This window comes from Pipra filicauda, unplaced genomic scaffold, assembly GCF_003945595.2.
Source record: "Pipra filicauda isolate LSUMZ 115617 unplaced genomic scaffold, ASM394559v2 scaffold62_size3274119_pilon, whole genome shotgun sequence".
NCBI lineage: Eukaryota > Metazoa > Chordata > Aves > Passeriformes > Pipridae > Pipra > Pipra filicauda.
In genome coordinates this window covers 3193640-3208783 of record NW_024104787.1, presented here as the reverse complement: position 1 = coordinate 3208783, position 15144 = coordinate 3193640, and the positions used below count along the sequence as shown (strand labels likewise).

Here is a 15144-nt window from a genome sequence, read left to right as displayed (position 1 = left end):
AGGCTTGTCAAACAGACTTAAATGGATTTTTAGAGAGTCACTTAAAGATGGCTTTGGAAGTAGTTTTGGGCAGTCTCAAAAGAATCGGGTAATACAATACATTTGACTTACATGTCTATGCTGTTGCTTTGAACGGGGATATAGATTTTTGGGTTTTGGTAAGGAAAGGCTTTTGCAACTGTCTGAATAAACTTCCTACAGATCACCTCAGAGCTGAAGGCTGGCAGGGGAAAATACAGCACAGCAAACAAACAGTAAGACAAAGCAACTGTTCAGTTTGGTGCTTTATTTACAGTTCTGTAGCTTTATTAAATAGTGTTTGAAACCCTGGGCAGCTCCATGTTTGCACATGCTTCTGCCCCAAAGCAAGGACTGAAGATAACTGGGGGAAAATACGTTTTTGACAGCAGCAGTATTCTATTTACAGATCCTCCTCCACCTCAATTCTTGCATGGAAAATACACAAGCACTGTTGCAGCAACAGCCTGTACAGATTTCAGCTGGGGAAGAGAGGTCTCTTCTCTCAAAGCCAAGAGCAAGAAAATTATTTCAAAGAGCTCCATTCTTTTAAGATTGACATGAATTTTAAGTTCCCATCTGTGTTGAAACAACAGCTATGTTTCAGAAAAATAATACTAAAATCAGGAGCCCATACACTTGCTTGGCTGATTTTCCTTGCCCAGGCTCTACAGTTTTTCTGCAGCTGCACAGAAAATGACAGCAAACTCTTAACAGAAAATGGGAAAGAATTTAAGTGTTTTATTTGCACTTAGCTTTTACATTTATATGGTAGATACCTTGTCTGTAACAACAGGCACAGCTAGAGAGCTCCTTAAGTAATTACCATGTAACTGGTTAGTTCTATCAATGGACTGAAAAAACCCCAATCATTTAACCTTGAGAGGTTTTAGGTTCTGTTCATCCCGTGCAGTGTTAAAGCAGCACTACTGCTGTGAATACAACTTCCTATGGTTTCTCTGTACACCAGAAACAGAAACTCAGCCTCTTCAGTGCTTTTTTCCTTCCCATCTATCTTGTTTTAGACCTCTAAGACAGGGAATGGTGTGCAGAGAGACCGCTGTGCACCGTACCGTATATTGCACCGTTGCTGCTCTCACCATTGCCTGTATCTTGTCTTTCCAGTTGTATGCTCCGTAATGGCTCCTGACACACGTAGATTGTTAAACGGGGCCTAATAGACCTGCAGTTCAAGGAAATCAGGTCAGAGAAAAGCCTACGTGCCCTGGAAATACAGAAACTGATAGATTTGTTATGCTAACAGTACACTCGACATGTTTTCTTTCACTGACCCCAAAAAATTAAATTAATATAAAGATAAGTGGTCTCTCAGATGCTTCTGCATTTAAACAACATTTCAGTCAATTAAGAGTTCATCAGGATGCTGCTTGTTGTAATTCTGGAACACAACTACTGAGCAACAACAAGCATTCTGCTAAAAAGGTCAACAGTAAGAAGTACCCATTTCAGACAGAATCAGACACACCACCTGGGATGCTGTCTGTGTTAGCACTCAATGCCTGTAACCTCAAAAAGCCTCAGGTTGTTCTAAGCTCCCCTGAACGACAAGTTTTGTGTCTTGGCAACAAATCCATCTGTATCAGGAAATCGGCAGGGCCCACCTGCATCTCTCCTGGCTCTGCCCTGGAGGCGTACATAGGAGGTAATTTTTAAACGTCTTGCTGCCAGTTCCTGAGGCAGCTCACACAGGCATCAAGGTCCATCCTGAACTAACTTCCCAACTCTCCCAATTCTGGAATTCCCCGTCTGTAGGAAATGACAGAACACCACCCAACAACCTCACCATCAGCCTATTACCTGGATTTCAGTGCATTATACAGCCGAATTCCATCAGCTGGACCACAGATTTGTACCAGATCTTCTCTTGTCAGCTTTAATAAATCAGCACCTGGAGAAATACATGAGGATTTAATGATTATTTTGCATAAAAACATTTTTTAAAATAAATTTACGTTCATTTCAACCAATGACAACAAACTTCACCATGATAAAAATGGCATCTAGCAAACAGGCCTAAGTAAAATTCAGAATAGGCACTAGTGAGTGCTAAATAACATTGACCTGTTTTCCAGAGGTTGGATAGTTACACTTTATAGTGTTCACTTCTTTGAAACAGTACGAGTCTGCAAGGCACACAATTTCTGTAGAGACAGACGACTGTTCTGTAGACAAACAATGGTTTTTGCTGGCACCCAGCTTAGTGTGTTTTGAACACATGCAAAATACAGAGCAAAGATATTCGATGGCTTTTCACTCAGTGAATTATCCCAGGCACTCAACTCATTCCTCATGTCCTCTGTGCACTTAAGTTATAACAATGCACTCACGTAATGCTGCTAAAAGCATAACTAAAGCAGTGTGGACAAATCAGTACATCAGCAACTTGGGGCAAGTCCAGGCTGTGGGATACTTCCATCCAAAATCAGCTTTTTTTTTTTTTTTTTTTTTTAAAGATGCTGCAAATTAATGATCTGTGAAAACAACTGCTTCCCTGAAGATTTACTTTAGAAAAGGAAGCCTCAGAGATACTAAGGAGATCTAAAAACAAAATGGAAGTTTCTTCTGAGAAGCAACATAGGTGTCAATGAAGAAATCAACCATCTGAAAAATCAGTCACTGTAATAGATGAGTGGGAAAACAGGAAAAAAAAATATCTTTATTTGTGAAAATACTCCACAAACTATCTAGGAATGCACAGGTAAAAGCCAGCACAAATAATTTATCATGGCCCTTAAATACTGTAATCAAAAAATGCCCACACCTGAAGTAGTATAATAAAAGCCACATACTCTTGCTTCAAAGAAAAACCAGCCAGCTAGTATTTGACTTTTATTATGATAATAATGATGAAGAAGAAAAGTTTTCCAAGAGCCTTGGTCAGAATTTGGTACTGAAGTTTATTGAAAAAGCTTAGCAACCATAATACAAGAAGCACAGATCAAAAACTAACCAGTAGCAGAAGAATAAACCTTCCCTTGACCAGGGAAAAAGTCTGGTACAAAGGGAATCCTGACTGAAGCATGAGCTAAGGCAAGAGGCAGAGAGCTGGCATCATTCATCATGTGTCTCCAAAGAAAACAGAAAATGAATTTTATTTATGGTGTGTAGTGTCATCCCACCCTTTGCACAATTACATGCAAGACCGAAGAAGCAAACAACAAAACACAGCCCCACACAGTGCATCTATTGCCATGTCTTGTGTCCAGAAACACAAGTGGAAACTGCATTGCTATTTAATAAGCAAATCAGTAAATAAATATGTATACCATATTGTTCTTAGAGAATTATTTTCCAACACAGAACTTGCTCATTGACACCAAGAAAGAAAAAAGTAAACTACAGATACCTGAGAAATTTGAAAAAAGCCTTGTATAGGTTGAGAACCTATTCTTGAGCAACCATTGCTGAGTTTCCTGGATTGTGGCCGAAGGATGAAGCTGCTGTAAGAAACAAGATTGAATATGATAACTTGGATACTAAAAAAACCAAAACCAACAGACCCCAAGCCACTAAAAAATTTCCCTCAGTTAAACGCTTCCTCAGTACCTATTAATATTGAGTATAAATCAAGTGTTCTGATACAACTATACAAATATAGCCATGATCAGTATCAGAAAGCAAACACTCACATCTCCTGATCCTTGAGAGGTTCCATCTCCTTGATGATTTGGGGAGGAAGAATTGCTACAGATTAAAAAACAAAAAGAAAAGTATTACTAGAATTTTATGAACCAAAATATTTAAGCGTTGTTGAAAAATAACTTGAGATTCCCAAAACAATAAATATCACAGGTGAAAGACATATTAAACACCATGTAGATTGAAACTTGTTAAACTCAAGAGAAAGATCATCCCACTTCAATATGGAAGTGATCTGGTTCCTATTTTATATATCCTTTATGTACTGGAGAAGCAGATTTACCAACACTCAAGGGAGGTTACATGGCCACTTCACTGCCTTAGAAGGGTGACTGAGGAAGAATTAGTAAAATACAAGGCAGACGAAACCCAGTAAACAGACCAGACAATACCACTGTAAATAATTTTTGGATCAAATGCAAATTTGGTTATAGTAGTTTAACTAATGACTCAATATAAAATGTTACCAATTCAATCTTTGTTGAAATGCTTGTGAATTGCTGGGGTTTTTTTCGTACAGATTATATTAACTGTGTATGAGGGGAATGAACTGTTCTTAATGAAAAAAGCTAAAAATGGTTTCCATAGGCAAGAACTAAATTAGTTAAAAGGTAAAGTATTTGCTATATGACAAAGGACAAGAAGTTGTTTTTAAAAACATATAGGAAGAAACAAAAATGGTGATGCAGAAGTAATAACCTTATAATTGAACCAAATGATACAAGTATCATACTAAAGAATGAATATATAGGTCAAAATGATCTCTCAACTCCCCATGGAACCAGAACATAGTTGCATTTACTCAGAAAACACTTTTGAATAAGCCTGATTTTAAAATGCTATCTTTAACTGGGGTACAAAATAGAAACCTACCTGTCTGGGACACTGTAGGTATTATGCTGAGCAGAGGTAAAAGTTGGAGCAGGAGTAGGACTGTTGTTTACAAATGTTGTAGGAGTATCAGGCCACGGTGAGCACTGAAGATAAAGAATTAAAACTTGAGTTTCTCTTGACAATACATTCTTTACTCTGATGCACACTTGTTTCATTTAAAGCCAGGATTTTATCCACAGAGTATTCTGATTTGCAATTCCAAATCGAGATTCCCTCTATCCCACACATTACATGCAGATATTCCAGGTAAAAATCAGTTCTATCTTGTTCTTTCATGAAGACTCCTAGTTATACTGTCTTCTGTTTAAAAAAATTAGGGTATTATTTGTGAAACTGACAATTGACCTGTACAGATTATTCAGTCTAAAACAAAGCCAACCAACCCCCAGCCATCTGCTGGAAAAAAACTTCTTTCATCCTGCGGGATGAAAGGGCTGTTTAAACTGCAGGTATCAGGACACGACAATAGGTGCTCAGTAATAGTAAGTAAAGCTATGAAGCTAGACTTTATCTTGTGGATAAATGTACCTGCCTTGAGAGCAATTAAATACACGTGGAATTTTCAGTATAAATTTTTGTTAATTTCAAATTTTTATTCATTTACAGCAGGACTAAAATATGTTTACTTACATGGACTGATTTCTCTGAACTGCTTGGTAAACTAGAAGTTTTTACACAAATTTAAGTCATCACAAGGATAAGATAAGCCAGCTGTCAAATTCTGTCAGTCTTTTTTTGGGTATTCTTTTAAATCATGATGATTAAACCCTTCAAAACAAGGCTACCTTTAGTGCTTCTGATAGTATTGAAAATCCAGTATTTTAAAGAAAAACAAAACCCACATTTTGGTATCTTCGAAGACATGATTAAAACAAGCAAGTAGCCCAAGATGAGGTAAGCTAAGACCATGCCTGTTAAAAGAACAAAGATTTCTGATATGCTTATCATGCACCAGCTAAATACCTTGTAAGGAATTTCCAGAGTTACATCATAGCCTTGTAGCGGGGAAGAGGAGGAGGGAGGAGAATAAGTATGAACTAACATCAATGCAAACTTATTTCAACAACTTTGTGTTGAAAGATCTTTCTGCCATCCAGGGTAAACAGTAAACAAGTGCAACACCAATCGGGTGCCATCTTCTCTAAGAGAGGCAACAACATTTCTGTGCTGCACTCCAGTCTTCAGCTGTCAGAGTTAAGATGGCAAGTTCCCCAGCACAGTGCACAGAATTTAAAAAAACTAAGTCTTGCATGCAAATAGCTTAAAAATTAGGAATATTCTTTATCTGTCTGAGATTTGATTCAAACCAGCATTTTTGCTACCTACTGTATACACAGCCTTTGATTATGCAAAGCCACCCTTCAGCCTACAAACAGTGCCCCCCACACAAAGCACGCTCCTCTATGACCTGTAGGATGACATGTTCTTCCTCCTATTCTGTATATTCCCATCTGTTGTTTCTCTTCTCAAGCTCATTTTTTATGTTAATATCAAAGATGATGTATTACAACACATGCGTAGTTACAAGAGGCCTTCATTCCCTAATTATGTGGTCCAAAGCCATAAGTTGAAAATAAAAGCTCAACATAATAATGTTAACTTTGTTCTTCTGAAATATTTTGAAAGAGCTATTAATATTCTTTAATTTTCTGACATTCTCTCCCTATATTTTAACCTGAGATGTTTATGTGGACACACAGATGAAAGCTCTATATCCTTAGCCACCATTCCCTTACAAGATTCTATTCACCATATATTTAAATTCAGGGTCAGCAAAGAATGCACTGGTGCCAGAGAATGTCTTTTGAGACATTTCCCAAGGCAGGTACTGCAGGTAATGTTTCTGTCCTTCAAACCAGCTGAAGTTCTTCACAACAGAACTCTGGGTTTAAATCCAGGAAGAAGCAAATTTTAAGTATTTAGAGAAACAGAATGCCAACCCAAAGCAAGTAGCCTCTCTTCTCCCATAAATACATTTTCCTACCTAGTCTCCTCTTCCAGCAAAAACATCACTATCTATCCACTGAGACTGAATCAGTTGGTTAAAAAGAAAAAAAAAGTAGTAGTAAGTGATATACTACTGCAACATGTCTATTGGCTCCGTTCTCCTTTCTTCTGTCTTACAGGTTGTGGAGGGAAAAACGAGTATTTGAACACTGAGATACTTAATTCCGAAAGGTTCAAGGAACAAAAAAGTCTTCCAGCAATTAACCCAAGCTGAGCTAATTATGCTTTCGGAATCACTTCCATGCACAACTGCCCTACGCTTCAGAAACCCACAGGTTCAGAAAGACAATTAGGCAAATGCCTGGGCATCAAATCCAGTAACACTAAAAAGACTGAGCAGACGTGCTTTCTAACATCCTGCATGATGATTCTGGATCCTAGGGGGGGTGGGTGGTTATAAGGAGAATGGATCAGAGAAAGTGGCAGGGCTTCCCTGAAACAGCACCTGCCATTCCCACTGTGGGGCACAGAACACTGGACTTCACGGACTTGTCCTCTGATCAATCAGGATATTTCTCTTATTTCTAAGGCAAAACTGAGTTAAGCAAAGGACATTAAGTAAGATAATGATACTAATACTGAAGTCCCTGGCCAGTGAACGCAAAACCAGGAGAAAAATGTCATTCTGTCACAAGGAAGCATTCAACTCTGTAAAAAGTCATCACAAAACAGAAATAAGATTGGCATTATACCTTTACCTACAATACACAAAAAAATATACACTGCTGAATTTCCAAAGATCAGGTGTTTGAGGTCTCAAGACTAACTGCCCTCCTTTACTAGTACACTGATACAATACTACTGATACAACTGTACTCCGTAAACTGTCTGATTTCCAAATGTGGATTAATTCATGAGAAGGAGAAAACTATTTTTGTTTCAAATCTTTAACAGCCTTCTGTATAGGCCACGAATGAAGTTATGAAGTGTTGAGCAACGGTTTTACTGATTTAAAGAGAAGATAACAAATCTTTCTAAGAACGACAGAATGACTTTCCAGATTCAGTATATATAGCACCTAAACTCAGAACGTTCCAAGCTTCTGAGGAACTACAAAATCTCAAGCAATTCTAAGCCACTGTTCAATGTCCTTCCCCTTCCTACTTCCAATCTACTGGAATATGCCCAAACTTATGCCTTTTTTTCAAACTGAACCTTGACAAAGAACTCTATACTATATTCAAATGCCAAATAAGCATGAAAACAAAATACAGTAAGTCTAATTTGTTCTCCAAGTTAGACTTACTATACTTGAGCACACAGAATCATCTTTAGAAAGTAAAGAGCATCAATTTTCTCATACATGGTATACAGCTTTTTCAACAAACCTATAAAATACAGGGGGTTTGCCCCAAACCAACACAGTTGCCAGCAAAAGCAAAAAACTTCTGTGCATACAGACTTAATTGTTATGAGTGCAGAAGTTATTCCCAAAATGTGAAGTCACCCACATTATGTATCCTGTATGCTGATACTGCTACACAAAGTATAGATGTTGAAATTGAATAAATACTATGCTCATGTTACTAAATTAGTTTTGTTCCAGCTCCACTTCCTGCTTCATGTAGCCTCTAGAAGATTTTATATTTAAGTCACTTACAGAAAATATTTAACTTCTGCTCCAATATTTCATGTCCAAAACTTAATATACTAATTGATTTCAAGGCCTATACCAGGAAGTCTTCTAACTTCCATGTGCTCTATAAGCACCTCTATCTGCAAAAAATTACCATTTGACCAAGTTTAGTCAAATTGTAGTTTATATATTCTAGCTCATGACATATACTAGACATGAATATAAAAATCAACTAAGATACTGCAGACAGAAAAAAGTGCAAAGACCTAACTACCACAATCCAAATTTGCCTATTTTTCCAAATTCAAAGCAGGAGAAAGAAAGAATCTGGTGGGGTTTTTTCTCTTCTTCCTCACATAACCACTATCTTCTATATATTAGGAGAGAGGAAACACAAAGTGCCTCCTTCATAAAATGGTTCCTGAATGAAGGTCATCTGTAAATAAACACCCCCTCTGAAGTCCAGAAAAGTGTTGAGTTTGTAGCCTTTTATATTGTCCTAGTTATGGGGCTGGGACCAGTTTATCAGTATGTGGGTATAACCAAAACTGTGTATTCTACACCCTCTGTGTCATTTCTGATGGACTGTTAATAATGGATCATTTGCAGCAGCTGCCCAAGGCACCCTGACACCTCAGGCTACAAGTTGGGTGTTAAAGAAACTCTGTGAGGGTTTCTTTGTTTTCACACCTCAGGGAGGCATTAGCACCTTCATACCCAGCCTGAGGGGTCATCTTTGCTAATGGGCCATACTGGACTGGCATAATAGGCAGCTGCAATGACCTACACTATCAAAGACTCCAAAAATATCCTTTGACTCACAGAGTCACAGAGTGAAAATCCCCACCCTGGGGGAGGCACTGGACATTCCCACCTGAACCTGAGCATATATAATCTTGGGGTTTTGGGACTTCTGGTACCACTCGTTGGATCCAGAGGAGGACCAGAACTTCAACTCTCGATAAGACTGTGATCATTACTCAACAGAACTGCGACCATCATCTGGACCAACAGGTTTCCTTTCCTTTTACTTTGCACCCAGGGGGACCACGTGGTGCTCAGCACAGGGGCTAATGCACACTGTTCTGTTCTTGTCCCAGGGTTCGGGGTTATACATCTGTCTTTGGGGGTTAAAACCAGTTTTTCTCTGTATTATTGCATTTATTGTAACCTTTTTAGTAAATTGTAACTGACTTGTAATCTCTCGAGTTGGGTTCATTTGTCCCACTGGTTTACTTTTAAACCAGCACATATATCTACAGAGAAAGTCAATGCTCCATAGCATGAAAAAAGAATCTTAACAAGCAGTTTAACTATGTGTCTGTTTGGAAAATACTGAAATAAACACTGCAGAAACTGCAATAAATGCACTGAATTTTGATACATCAGGTGAATTAAGAGAAATCATGGAAAAGCATACCTAGATGGCACTGCCATGAAAATGAGTGATAAAGAAAAGATGGGTTATGGTAATTAGAAAAAACCCTCTGGTTCTTAGGAAAGAGCTGAATGGCTGTTCAGAAATGAAGCTTCACTCAACTCCTTGCATTGTGTTATAATCCCATCCAAATTAAATTGGAAAGAAAACATATTAGATTCAATGTTTTCTGAAGGAAACACAGTGAGAAATTGATCTGTCCAAATCTGATTATGACTCATCTGGAAGTAATCATTTAGGGGTGAGGAAGAAAAAAAGAAAGAAAAAAATAGAAATATCCAACAAATAAAACAACAGAACCTTGGAGGGACAGAATAAAAAAAAAACAATACACAAAATGAGATGCAAAAAGGAATGAAAAAGACAGCCTATATAACAGGTTAGGTGTAAGCATAAGATAAGAATACACAGCTTTAAAAAGGAAGAGAACTATAGATTGTATCCATATTAATTTGCAGAATTCAAGAAAAGGTAACAGAGAACTATTTCTGGGCATCTAGGAAGCACCACTGGCTAAGTAACAGCCAGCACTCCTGACTGCATCAAGAAAAACACAATCCAAACAATACTGTTTTTCTGTAATGGAGCTACAGTTCCCGGGACATCTGAAGTAAAAAGATACATCATACATAATATGTAAAACAGTGTCAATTTTCATACTTAGATGTTTGGAAACAGGCCTTCACTTTTTGTGTCTAAGCCCCTCTTTCACAACTGTACTGCATATACAGAACATCTGATCTACATGTATGAGGGAAGTCTGGTAACAGCCAAAGCTTCTGATGGCCAAGTTTGAGAAGAGAGATTTGCAAGGACAGAATTGCTCTAAGTAGAAACATGTATCATCCCTGTCCATATTTAGAGGGCCCCCAAGAATAAGACTGTCTGGTGACAAGAGAAGAATGCCCGATGAGTTGGCCTTCAAGATATAAATCAGATATTCCTTTTATCGATCAAGAAAACAAGTTTACATTCAACTTATATAGCTAAACACAATGTTTAGTGAGTGTGTAGCAATTACCAAGGTACCACTATGAATACAGCAGAAATAGTGTTTCTTGGTATTTTTTATGGGTTTGTTGATTTTTAATAATTTTGTTAATGATAAAAATCATTGTAATGATGGAAATATCATGTGTCAAATCTGCAAACAAAACCAAGTAAGCAAGGTTGAAAGGATTTCATCCTACATGGATAAAATTCCAAATGGTCTGAACAAACTCACCGAATTATCTCAAGACAACATTTTATTAAGGGCAAATGCAAACCAGGAAAAGTCAGCTGCACAATTAAGAGAATTGGAAAGCTGTGTATACCTGTTATTCAAAATAGCCTGTGGGTCATTGTCCTTTATGTGCTTTGGGAAAGGCATTAGAAGTCCAGTACTGTCCTACCTCAGCTTTTTTTCTGTACAATTAAAGCAATGCTTCCATTCATAGAAGCTTAATATTTCAAGGGATTGTCAAGAAAAGGTTAGGCGATTTCCAGGTATCATTTAGCTACAGCATGTTCTACTCTGGACAATGAATTTGTTTAATTTTTTTAAAAATACTTTTCTCTATTATTCTTCCTATAAGCAACAATCATTCAATGAAATAACAACAGGAGAAGAGAGCATAGGGTAAAGAATAACACAGAAATCCCTCAAAGACCAGCTTCAAAAGATGCTTTATAAGTGAAAGTGATAAAATCCTGTTTTGTCCTGTTTCTACCCCAGGGCCAGCTGAAACTAATAAAAGAACACAGTGCCAAAAAAATCCTTAAAGTGTGCCTTAAAAGAAAAATCAAAACCAAAACAAAACCAACCCAACCCAACAGCCAAGAACAGTAGAACGTAAATTCAGGCAGCTTAGTACCTACAATAGTTTCAGGGTGCACAACACAAAAAAACCACTCATGAATCCTTCAAAGAACCCATCTGACTAATACTGCTTGTTCCCTGCCACCCGTTACATGGTTTATAAAGAAGAGGTATATTCTGAAGTATTTTATAACCGAAATATAAAACCTTATACATCACTTTCACAGATCAGAAATACAAACCAAGTTATGTCTGAGGGACAGGAGTCAGACAGTCATTGCCTAAGCACTGGCAGGAAATTGCAATCAGCACAGTGTGCCTGTTCAAAGAACAGTCAAATAACTGTCTTTCACAGCCATGTTATTAAATGACATTCGAACTTGCTAAATGAAAGAGGTGGGATTGTTTCTCTCAAACGTGTAAGGTCTTAATGATATTCACCTTAAGGAATAGCATTTAAGAGATCTAAAATGCTAACCCCTGACAGGACGACTACAGAGGACATACGTTAGGGAGGGCACGGGATATATGTTAGCTTCCTTTTGGGGTAAACATACAGGGTTAATGTAACACTTCAGGAAGATGAACGGACACTCTTCTGAGCTGCATTAAACCTGCCTGGAGCACAGTACGTAGATGGCTAAAGGAAAAAATCAGTAACAACCATCTACAACACATGGCACTTTAAAAAATACTGATGTACATGAAAACTTCTGTTGAATGTAAGTACAAACAGGGACAAACCACTAAATTTCACTGTTCTTACTTCCACTAATTACATACATTTAGGAAAGCAAAAAGCTATTTCATTTAAAGTCACATAAACTGAAAGCTCTTGACTTTTAAGTTACACAGTCCCTCTGCAACAGTTTAAGTGTTAGATTTAGGAAGGATTCCTTTGCTGAAAACAAACATGGAGTAATTGGTACACATAAAAGTGAATAAAATTAAGATACAGCAATCAAAATATTTTTACTTAATATAATGGAAGTTTCTCCTATATCTAACACTGCACAAGGTATCTTGCATAATCAAAAGGTAAGCAGAAGTCCCTTACACTGCCTCGCTTTGCCAGAGAATCACCGTAGTCTGCTGGCAAAGTCCGCTTGCTGGACTTTTTCTGCTCATGTTCAACTGCATCTTCAATTATAGGCTCAAGCCTCATCTGGACAAACACCAAAGATGTGGATCAATTTCTTTTCATTATACAGTGAGGAAAGATCTAAAAGCCTTTTAAAAACTTCTGAAATATTCAGAAAACTGCATAGAACTCACTGATGTTTAAATTAAGAGAAAATGCAAAAACCTACTGAGGCTCTGGCCTTAAACTCAGTAATCTCCGTAAAACACTTTGAAGCTCAAATTTGGTAATTAAGTTCTAGAGTCCCCCCTCTTTTTTTTTTTGTTTTTTTTTTCTTTTCATATGCAAGATTTTTGGATCTCTATCAAAAGTCTTGAGGGTTCAGTACAGTCAGTCAAACAGCGTTCAATCTTAGTGTGGTTTAATACAAGAATCTATCGAGTATCTAAATGCAAGTTTACCAAACAACAGCTTAAAATTTAATGTTGCTGCTCACTGGACAAATTTGTCAAATAAAAAGCTTGCTGCTCACTGGACAAATTTGTCAAATAAAAAGCTTATCTTTATGTAGAACTAATTCTTCCCCAACCCTTCCAAGACTGCAGCTAAGCAACATGCTGTATCTATGTATTTTCTCCTGAGTCAGCAGATGCAATTTTATTTTGTTACCTCTGTAAGAACTGTGGTGTCATATGAAGGCTGATACTTCTCTTTTTCATGTGCAGTTCGCTTTTCCATCTTTTCTCTGTCTGTTTTCTGTTTTCTGTCTGCTCCTTTGGGCTATAAATGAACAAGAATGCAAGTGGAAAATGGTTTTATAATTGAAATCTGATCTCAGAAGTCAAGCAGTAACATCACGATGTTCTGCATCTTTATGAGAACTTCTGAGAGACAAGGATCTGTTTTCTGCTGTTACCTTAAAAACTTTGATTTGACAACTAGCTGAATGCAGATGATCTGTATATTCTCCATTTTCAGTCTGTTTAAAAGTGTCAACCTGAATCCTAAAAGGAACTCCTTTCTCTCCTCCGTGTTTACGAGGGGTAAATTCAGTGCTGATACAATGTACCTGAAAGGAAACAATGACCAAACAAAAACGACCCTCAGAAGCATTCCAGACATAAATTTTATTACATGTTACCAACATCACATACAGTTTCTTGCAATAAATATTAGCAAAGCTATAAAAGGTCACTGACTAGAAGAGTTTCTCATCTCATGCACCCTCGTGTCAGGGTATTTTCAAATATGCCCAACTGTATAAATCCACAGGCCTTTAAATCAGTATGGAATTGCCTCAGGTGCGACATCAGAATGAAATGTGGATTTATAAGCTAGAAATTCCCTTAAAAGATATCTAAGGAGAAAATCAGTGCAACAGAAGGAGTTAAGATGAATCTCACTGGACAGTGCTCCCAGTTTTTTGTTGCTTCCTTATGGAATTTTAAGTGAGCCTTTAGAATGAGTGAAGTATACTTGCATAATATGTATCAGTTCCATTTTCAGTCTGTTACCACTTCTAAGGAAGCACATAAACAAAAATATTCAATAGTTTATCTCATACTTCTTCAAGTAGACTACATTTTATTAATTATGTAACTCCTACTAAAAAAAGTATCTTTCATTATACTAGATCAAAATTAATTTATTGACAATATGGAATTTAACCTATTTTGACAGCCTCAGCAAGAAACACTGCTATCTCAAACTTTATACTTATACCTTTTTCTAATAAAACCAGATCTGAGACAAAAGGTAAAAATCCCAATGCAAATCTGAACATTCCATATTAATAATTCCCAAACAAAGAATGTTCAGTTGCTCTGAATATTAAATACACAAATAATAAAATTCCTCATACAAGGAAGCCTATTGATATAGTAAGAAACATCTCTGAATATCTGATTTAAACCCCTCATTTTTTAACACAATACTTTTCATTTTGTATCCTCAAGCCAAGATTCTGCTTAAGCCCACAACCAGGCACGTGAGCTTCTCACTTGAAAAAAGAAAGTAGTAATGAGAGTTATTGAGAGGGATATTAGTTAATTCTTATACTTCTTATAACTAAATATTTTTTAACTACGACAGCTTTCTTCAAAAAATTTTTTGAAAGCTTTTTTATCTATTTTTCTATAAACTCAAAGTAAATTGAAAAACCTTACTAGGGACCTTAATAGAACTATGAACCTTTGTGTTTTTTCACAAAGATGGTATTTAATGGCCATCTCACAAGTAAGAAACCGAGATGCTTTGTAGTGCAAATATACTACTGGTTGTGACTGAAAGGCACCAAACACAGACATCCAGTCAAATAAAGTTTCAAACCTGAATAAAAGCAGATGTACATTTTGTTGGATCCCATAAAAATTCAACTGCATTGAGCTGGCTTGGATTTGTCTTGATATCAATGACTCCAACAGACATTGGAATATCTATTAAAATAAGCAGCATATATATCAAATTAATCATATTGCAAGAAAACACTATAAACAAATTGTAAAAAAGGTTACCATAAGCATACACAAGGCAGGGTGGAAAAATGTGGGCTTTGGTGGCTTGGCATAAGTCCAGAAACAGTTTCCTAGGATATGAAGAACTTAGTAGATTCAACATACAAAGTACTCAAGGTTTTGGGTGGTTTTTGGTTCTCCTCCCCTGCTGCCATC

General features: G+C 37.0%; 1 protein-coding gene across 4 annotated transcripts in view; it reads right to left on the bottom strand.

Moving 5' to 3' along the window:
- The window catches only part of UBP1 (upstream binding protein 1), a 35400-nt gene that overhangs the window by 4087 nt on the left and 16169 nt on the right, over positions 1-15144 (bottom strand). The window contains exons 5-13 of one of the 4 annotated variants that reach the window (XM_027729221.2): positions 14804-14910; positions 13392-13544; positions 13145-13255; positions 12452-12559; positions 4552-4655; positions 3669-3723; positions 3386-3479; positions 1837-1927; positions 1092-1201 (exon numbers count right to left, since the gene is read on the bottom strand). In XM_027729221.2, the coding sequence (XP_027585022.1) occupies positions 1092-1201; positions 1837-1927; positions 3386-3479; positions 3669-3723; positions 4552-4655; positions 12452-12559; positions 13145-13255; positions 13392-13544; positions 14804-14910 (933 nt within the window). The remainder of the gene's footprint in view (positions 1-1091; positions 1202-1836; positions 1928-3385; positions 3480-3668; positions 3724-4551; positions 4656-12451; positions 12560-13144; positions 13256-13391; positions 13545-14803; positions 14911-15144) is intronic. The other 3 variants (XM_039388320.1, XM_039388319.1, XM_027729223.2) reach the window with 3 other exon arrangements.